The sequence below is a fragment of the Helianthus annuus genome, chromosome 3 (assembly GCF_002127325.2).
Source record: "Helianthus annuus cultivar XRQ/B chromosome 3, HanXRQr2.0-SUNRISE, whole genome shotgun sequence".
Classification (NCBI taxonomy): Eukaryota; Viridiplantae; Streptophyta; class Magnoliopsida; order Asterales; family Asteraceae; genus Helianthus; species Helianthus annuus.
The window spans coordinates 29581330-29590088 of NC_035435.2; the positions used below are offsets into that span (position 1 = coordinate 29581330).

General features: G+C 35.4%; 1 protein-coding gene across 1 annotated transcript; it reads left to right on the plus strand.

Annotated features, from left to right (window-relative positions):
• Positions 1–610: 610 nt before the first annotated feature.
• Positions 611–3148, plus strand: LOC110931434 (ring-infected erythrocyte surface antigen-like). Its single transcript, XM_035987990.1, has 3 exons — positions 611–726; positions 796–1243; positions 3059–3148. The coding sequence occupies exons 1-3, from the start codon at positions 611–613 to the stop codon at positions 3146–3148; spliced, it is 654 nt and encodes a 217-aa protein (XP_035843883.1).
• The last annotated feature ends 5611 nt before the right edge of the window (positions 3149–8759 follow it).

Below are 8759 nucleotides of genomic sequence, written 5' to 3' on the forward strand. Positions count from 1 at the left end.
ATGTGAAAATGAATAAAGTTTGTCAGGACGGTGATTGTTAAGTGCATGTGCTAATTGTCGTTTTGTAGTCTGACAGTTTGCATTATAATTGTTGTGGTCTAAGAAGTCAACGTGCCACCCGATCGACTAAGCAGCTTGTCGTGTAGTGACATTGAAACGGACAGCAAGTCGATCGGATTACCAACCGTTTCAAGAATATTGCAAGTCGTTCGGACAGCATATCATTCTAACCGATTGACCAGCATATTGTTTTGTCGCATAGTGTGCATCAATTGTACAGGCTAGCCGATCGGACAACCCACTCTATTCAAAGCATAGTCAGCCGATCGGACAACATATTTTGTCGTGTAGTGCTGATCCATCAAACAGTGGGTCGAACGAAGTGCCAGCCGATTCTAAACCATCTTATCTAGATTACAAAGGTTCATTTGTCATTCAGTGCCACCCGATCGGACAACACTGATTATTTTCACTATTGACTTTTGTTGACTCACTCGACCGGATACCCGTCCGATCCAAGTGTTTGATATTTTTGTTGTAACTAATCATTGTTATTTAATTGTTTCTTGTGTTGTGAGTTACGAGGTGTGAATATCGAGGAAATAAAATCATGGCTGAAATCAAGGAGAAAACCAGAGAAGAAATTCTAAGTGAGAAAACCGAAAGAGAAAGATTCTTTGCAGGATGCAGAATTGAGAAAATGCAGGAAGAATACGAAGATGCAAAGTACTATGGAAGATACGACAAAAAGAGAGATTGATATGTCAACAGAAATGGTGATCCTGTTGTTCACAGAAAAGAAGTGGTTTTCAATGATGTTGTTGCAGTAATTCCTCGGTCCGGCGAATACTATTCGAAAATTGCGAAAGATAAAACAGGTTATCTGAAAAGGCTGGATAAGATAATTCGTGACGTGATGACCGCGAGTTTGAAAAAGAGGGATGAAGAGAGAATGAAAAAGAATGTTGAAGAGTTAGTCGATGATTTGAAGAAAGTTGTTGAGGAAGTCAAAGTCGAAGCTGTTAAAGAAGAAGATGTGAAGATTGCTGAGGAAGAGAAGGTAGAAGAAAAAGTTGTTGAAAAAGAAGCTGTTACTGAAGAACAGCAGGTTGAAGAAGTTGAGAAGAAAATGGAAAGTTCGGTTGAAGTGAATAGTGATGCTGGTGCTGGTGATGAGAAAAGGAAAGATGTTGATCAAACTCAAAAAGATGCAGAAGAGAACACCGAAGAGTCAATCACTGAGGTAAATTCTGATTCTAAGATCATAAACAAAAATGTTGAAAAGTGCAAGAAATGCATAGAAACGTGCAGTACTTTTACTGAAAAAGATGAAAAATTCAGAACAACAGATCTTGAATTCACTAAAATCAAAGAAGTTTTCAAAGAAAAATGCAAAGAAATGTTAGAAAATGAAAAGATTTTAAAAGATAATGATGAAAAACTTTCGGAAAAATGTAAAAAATTAGAAAAAGAAAATGAAGTTTTGAAAGAAAATCTTTTGAAAAAGACAGAAGAATGTGATCTAAAAGAGAATACTTTTCAAGAAATAAAAAAAAAGAATACGATTCAACAAAATTGGCATATCACATTATAAAAGAGTCATATGAAAATGTGAAGAGTCAAATGAAACTTGTTCAATCGAGATTGAAATACTGTTCATTAAACATCTGATACGCTTAAGCGACAGTATTCAATAAAGCAACAATTTGTAAATTCTTACATTGAGGATGTTGCTAAGCTAAAGCGTCAAATAGCTGATTTAGAACAGGATAACAACAAGTTACATAGTTATCATGCGTCATCATATGTGCTTGAAAGAATTTTCAACATAAAACCGGGTGATGATGATTCTGAGAAAAACAAAAAGGGCATTGGTTCTGAGTATCATCAAGTTCCTCCACCGGAAAAATTCGCATTTTATGATGATGAGAAAGTCGAAAAAGCTTTCAACATGGTCGATCAATTGCCAGATAACATTGACGTAACCTATTCCAAATCTGATGATTCAAGTGATTCAGAGGTGGTAGGTAAGGTCGTTGAAAGTGTGTTGAAAGAAGAGTCGGTTGAAAAGGGTAAATCTGAATCACATGATGAAAATGAAGGAAGTTTTCATGAAGAATATCTGAAAAACTCAAAATCTAAGAAAAATTTGAATGATGATTCAAAAGGATTGGTTTATACCATGATCGGATTAGACAAATTATTCTCAGATATTGTATTTCCAATTCAGAATGTGATTTCAGAAAAGATTGACAAAGTTTTCAAAATGATTGAGATTGAAAAATCTGAAATTCCAAAGTTTGCTGGAAAATGTCACAAAACTTTTTATAACAAACCTGGTTACAAGAAGAAAAACATGAAGGCTGGGTTGGGTTATAAGAAGAAACAAAGTTGGAATATAAATGAAAAACAAAGTTATCAGACAAAAATGAATTTTGTTCACGGAACAAGTTCAGAAGAAGAGAAAGAACTCCAATTTAGACGACAGTCTAATGAAGAGTTCTATGCTCAAAAGAAAACGCAACAACAACAGGTGAAAGATGTTTCAAAGATAACATGTTTCAAATGTGATCAAACAGGACATCTTGCTCGCAAGTGTCCAAATCTGAAACCTGTTGATGTTGAGAAGAAAAAGAAGTCTGATGTTGTGAATCAGAAGTCAACCAAGTTTGATTCAAAGCAAACTTGGAAGCCGAAAATGTCAAAGGCTGACTCACAACAAACATGGAAATCAATAACACCCAGATTAAGAACAACACAAATTTGGAAAACAACTGTTGATGCAACAAAACCAAACCAGTTTTGGAAACCAAAAGTTGTTGTTCAAAATCAAAATGTTCAAAATGATTCTAATTTTTACAAAAGAAGTGCCTCAAAAGGACAAACTTGGGTGGAAAAGAAACAAAAGGTTACTGTGAGTGATAATCGGAATGAAAATTCATTTGTGAAAAATGATAAAGATTTTCCGAAGTTGAACGAATCATATTGTGTTAAAATGCCTAAGGTCAAACAGACCTGGGCTAAATTGTTCAAGTAATTGAGTAATTTGAATGTGCAGGTACTTCTGAAGAATTCTGAATGTCAACAAGAAGAATGTAGGAGCAGCCTGGCACGAAAGGAAGAGGCTGCTGATCCCTGTGATGGTTAAACAGGGAGTTTGTTTGATTTTCTGTACAAAAATAAACAATATTTCAAAAACCCTAAAAATTGAAAATTTTGAAAAACCAAAAATATGTTTGTTTTTAGATTTTGTCAAAAATTCAAAAATTTCAAAAATATGATTGATTGAATATGCCGAAACCCTCACGGCGGAACAAACATGATTAATTTTACAAGATTGAAAAACGGTTTTCAAACTGTAAAATATCAATGTGTTGTAAATCATGGGGGTACATTATATTTTCTGTTATACAGAGCATGTGAAGCAGAAAATGGATGGCGAGACAAAGCTATCAGTGTCGGTTTGTCAAATTTTCTTTTAATGGTTTTGCATTTTAGGGGGAGTAAGGAATTGTCAGAAAATACAAAAACATTAGAAAATTTGAAAAAGCCAAAAACATGATAAAATTTGAAAAAGAGTTTTTATGTAAAAAGAGGAAATGATAGTAGATCAGTAGACAACCATAGTACGCTAAAGAAATGTAATGCTATAATGTGATAAACAGTCTCACTAATGATATGCTAATAGGTTTTTACACGCTTAGTAGATTGTATTCGAGATATAAACCTAAATATCAAATACTTACTTATCTTGTGGGGAACATCTCTCGGATATATAGGTAACCCCTGAAATCTTGTTTGAAGGGCTTTCTATTTCTGACATACTAGGTCTTTGTACGTGATGATATCTGGGGTATTATACCTGGACTTCTGATTTTGCGGAAGCAATAGCCTAGTCCTCGTATAATGCTCTGCACTGCTTTAATCATAAAGCCCACCCTCAGCATAAAAAATGATGAAACATTGAAAAATGCTAATAATGTGATGTTGAAGAAAAGATCCCCAAACGGGACACACCTAAACTCGAGCCATCATCTCTTTGTCTGAATGGAAGTTCTAACATGAGCTCTCATGGTCTCGCATTACCCGTTTACAGATATCATTAGTGTACAATCACCTGTAAGACTGAATAAAGGAGTCTGGATATGGGAGTATATTCTGAGGTGGGACACGCGAATAAGTTTAAGTCTTTAGAACACTAATCCGTATCTCGAATCAATTGAAGTTTGTGTGAAAATTTAAGTGGATCAGTATACTGACAATCTAAGTGAATCGTTAAGAACTTAAAGTGTTTAAAGCTCAACGGTACTAGTGATTTGTCAAAAACTGATATGATCTACTAACGCGAACTCAAACAAAAATATTGTCTGTAAATATGTTTGTAAATATTTCTTTAATGCTTTATGTTTTAGAAAAATACAAAAAGATTTTGATTTCACTTTATTTCCGACAACCGATGTCTGAGATGCTGAGTTTCAAAATCTAAATATGCTGATCGTGTTTCTGAAAATAAATCGAGTTCATTAATTTGAAACTTGTACTTTTAAAATCAAAAATCAAAAACAGTTTGTGATATCTCCAAGGTCATTAATTTGGACTTGGATGATTAACCGTGAAGGATTTGGATTCTTATATTGTTAAAATCTGTAATAGAGCCAGTTTTCAATTTTGGATACTTAATACTTCCAAATCCATGAAGATTGTTGATAGGGGAAGAGAATCAAGATAATCCTGGATATATTCATATTATTATATCTTAGAGCCAGGATCTTGATTTAGAAAGTTTAATAGAACCAGGTTACAATTCCTGGACAATTGAATGTTCAAAAGTTGTTACTTATAAATGTATGAGTGTACCGGACTACGATCCCGACAGCCGAGTCTAAAGGGGAGTCTGAAGACGAGCTCAACGCAAGAGGAAGCGTGGATTCAAGGTGCCAGGAAACTATCCTGAAGGAGCTTGTAACTGGAAAGCAAGGTGTCAATCCCAAAAGCACGGAAGCTTGACGAAAGGGGGAGCCTGAAAAGTCTACTGAAAGAGGGAGCTGAAGCTGAAGACAGATCCACGGGGATTCTGTTCGAGAAAGAGGGAGTCTGTGTTGCTGAAGATGTTAAAGCTTCAAGAAGACTCAAAGAGAGAGAAAGACAAGTCGCTACAAGTTTGACTACGGATTGACTGCGGCAATATCCAAGGGGGAGTCTGTTAGCGCATTTATGTCTATCGCCTCCGTCAATCCAGTCCGTAGCAGAAACTGAAGAAAACTTGCTTTATATTGTTATATTTTAGTACAAGGCAAGGTGGCATTTGTGTAAATAATAAGGAATCTCATTAAAGCCCCTTGGCCTATAAATAGAACCCTTAGGGTTAGGATTTAGAACTTTTGGTAACTTTTTGCCAGATTAGAGACTTGGAGCTTTTGAAGGTTAGAGAGAGAATCTAGAGAGAGAAAGTGGCAAGGTGATTCACGTTTCTTGTACGTTTTCAGATTTATCAAAGAATCACGATTATATTATGTCTCGTGTGTTCGGTCACGTTCGTGTACGGATTCCGCACATCACACGTTCGTTTCGCAATCGTTACGGAAGTCAAAACCGGTCCTAACAAAGGAGTAAATTCAAACTTGAACTTACCCCAGTATTCATCCCATTCATTGGGACCTTGGTATGGCGATCCCGCATAAGAAGCGAAACCGCTGTAGATCTCAATGGGGTGCGCAGGCGACCCCGAAGGTGGAATCACTGGGTCAGGATCTTCATCCATCTCTACGTCCTGGTTAACATCTTGCTTCGGCTGATTATGTCCACTGGGAGGGGTGTTAATATAGTGATTTGGGTCAAAAGACCCATGTGAATGTGAGTGGGCGTGGTGTGAGTGTTGTGAGTGATGAGACCCATGCGAGTGATGCGAATGAAATGATTGATGGTATGATGGTGAAGTACTCAAAGAGACAGAGTGTCTCGCTGGTTCAATTGAGTATCCCCAATCCTGATAAGGATCTGAATAAAAAAAAAGATGATGGGAAATGATGCGATGGTCCTGCTTGGCTCGATGGTCCTCCTCTCATAGGACCTTTGCCTCTTCCTCTCCCACGATGTCTTGGCGGCATATCAAATAAGTAACCTGCCAAAAATCATAAACTGAGCAAAATTAGACTTCGAAATAATTACTATGTCTTGGAGTAAAATTACTATTACAAACCAAATGTTTGAAGTGCGAAATAATAATACAAAACGGCTTGTAAAGTAAAGATCCACAAGCGGATCATAAAATATACAAAATGAGTTCAACAAACTAATAGGCTTATGCAAAGGAGTTGCAAATTCATCTTCTAGCAATACCGAGCAGCTTCCAGCCTATTTACGTATTTGTACATGTAGTTTAGTCTTTTGAAAATACGTCAGTTTTCACTGGTAAATACAACCAACCGACACATTTTGAAAACATTTCAAAATTTATTTAAGTGCACAAGGCACATGAAAATCTTTTAATAACTTGGGATAATTCAAAATGATCTTGTATATAGTTTTACATATCTGTTAATACATATGGGGCCTAGTACTAAACACCGAGACATGATTAACAGACACACCACTTAAACCAACAAAGGGGTATCCCCTAATCAACGGGTAAGAAAACATTTTTAATAAGAATTGGCATCTGACGGGTGTATGCCTACACCCCGTGCACAGTCGTGGCCATTAGTAACTTAAATGAGCCATGGATATCCAAGACACGGTCGCGTTAACCCCCATTGTTTAAGTTATCAGATAAAACATATCAAAATGGGTTATGAAGATTTTGTAGCCACAATCCGGCATATGATCCCATACCCGGCCAAGGGGTAATAACTTACCGTATCCCAAGCCTTATAGGGAAAATAGGTTAAGAATATTTACCTGAGCTAATACTTGATACAAATGCAAGGTTTGTAACTCAGCCGTAATCAATTAAATAAGCGTAGGTAATAATCTACTAAAAGGCTCTAGTCTGGAACAATGGTATAAAACCAATTAGAATGCTAACGGGTCATATTTAAGTCGTAGACTTAGACCGGCTAGCTTAAAGTATTAAAAACGGTACGATACGCTGGATTAAGCGATGACCGAAATAGAACGTAGTTTAAACCTAACAAGTACTAAAACTTGTATAATATGGGTAAACTATTTACATTCTTGAAATTGAGATAAAAACGATAAGGTTAAACTTGTTTCGGTAAAATTATGCAAACTAATTACATAAGTCTAAACGTACGCGTAAAAGCGATAACGGGTAACCGGATGAGTCATGAACAAGTTCCATATGCCAATATACATTAAAAAGTTATAATATCAGTAGGATATCAACTTGTATGCCCGTTAAGGTTTTAAAATCAAATTATACCTCATAAGGGCGTTTTCGTCATTTAGCGATGTTTAAAAGGAACTTGCATATAATCTGATGTTATGATCATAAAAATTCTGGAAACATACTTTATTTGTGATATAATATAAGTAGGATATCAAACATATGTGTGTTTTATCATTTAAGACCAAACTATGCACCGTAGGGGCGTTTTGGTCATTTCACACAGAGTTTGAATGCTTATTTGGGATTCTGAGTTTATGACATGTACCTACTGTAAAAATATTTTAAATAACTTATAAAATCAGTAGCTAACACGTCTTGGTTGATAAATATGGTTAAAAACCATATTATGCGCCAAAAGGGTGTTTAAATCGTTAAATGACGATATTTGCAATCTTATGTCAAAACATAAGTTAGGACCATGTTTATATTGTTATGATATGTTATTTAATATAACATATCAGTAGGTAAAAAGGTTTTGTATGAAAATCATGATTAAAACTATTTTAAGTGTCATAAGGGCATTTTCGTCATTTAAGAACATAATACAAGAACTTGTACATAAACTCATATTATAAACTGACTTGATATCCCAAATAATTCTAATTATGATATTATATCAGTAGATAATGAGTTTGGTATAAGAAATTATGTTTAAAACCATTTTAAGTGCCGAAAGAGCATTTTGGTCAATTAAAAACATAATTTACGATATATTATACACAAACTAAGTTTAAGAGTCGGTCCAACAATCTTAGACTGAAAATTTTCATGCTAAAGGTAGTATACCAAATGTAGGTGCTACGCACGTGTCGTTGAGTGCCAATCTCAAGTTTGGGCTTGGACCATACTTCGTGACTTAATTCTACATGAAGTTACGAATTACCACAATGACAAATTGACAAGACTTAAATCTTTGTAGTTCCTTAATATCCACTTTTTTAGGCTTGAGCCTGAAATTAAAGAGGGAGAAGGAGCCCAGGCTGTAACACCCCGTGTTTCCAAAAGTCAAAGTCAAAGTCAACATTGAAGTCAAAGGAAGAAAAGATCGCTAATTGCGATCTGTCACTCCTTGTTCAATTACTGTTTTGACTTCTTTGACTGTAATTAGTCTATTTTATGTTTTTACGTTAGTTGTATTATGTGGAGTAATTAATTGCAATCGAAGTAATCGAAGTATATTTCTCGATGCGAACCGCTTTACGACTGTGAATAATAGGAAGTAACAATGCGATAAAGTTAATTAAATGCTAATCAAACTAATCCAATCATCATCGAACTCGAAACACGAATATCGCAATGTTGGTTATTGTTATATGTGTGTGTGTGTGCCTTATGCGTTACTTGTGCATGTTTACTTTATGTTATGTGTGGTAATCAATCAAATCGCAATCGGAACTCAATCGAAATCGAA

Bases quoted from the DNA above. Each gene is read 5' to 3' on its own strand.
- LOC110931434 (XM_035987990.1), top strand. From the start codon at position 611: ATGGCTGAAATCAAGGAGAAAACCAGAGAAGAAATTCTAAGTGAGAAA. The intron at 727-795 runs GTACTATGGAAG...TGTTGTTCACAG, and splicing joins GAAGAATACGAAGATGCAAA to AAAAGAAGTGGTTTTCAATG. The intron at 1,244-3,058 runs GTAAATTCTGAT...TTGAATGTGCAG, and splicing joins CCGAAGAGTCAATCACTGAG to GTACTTCTGAAGAATTCTGA.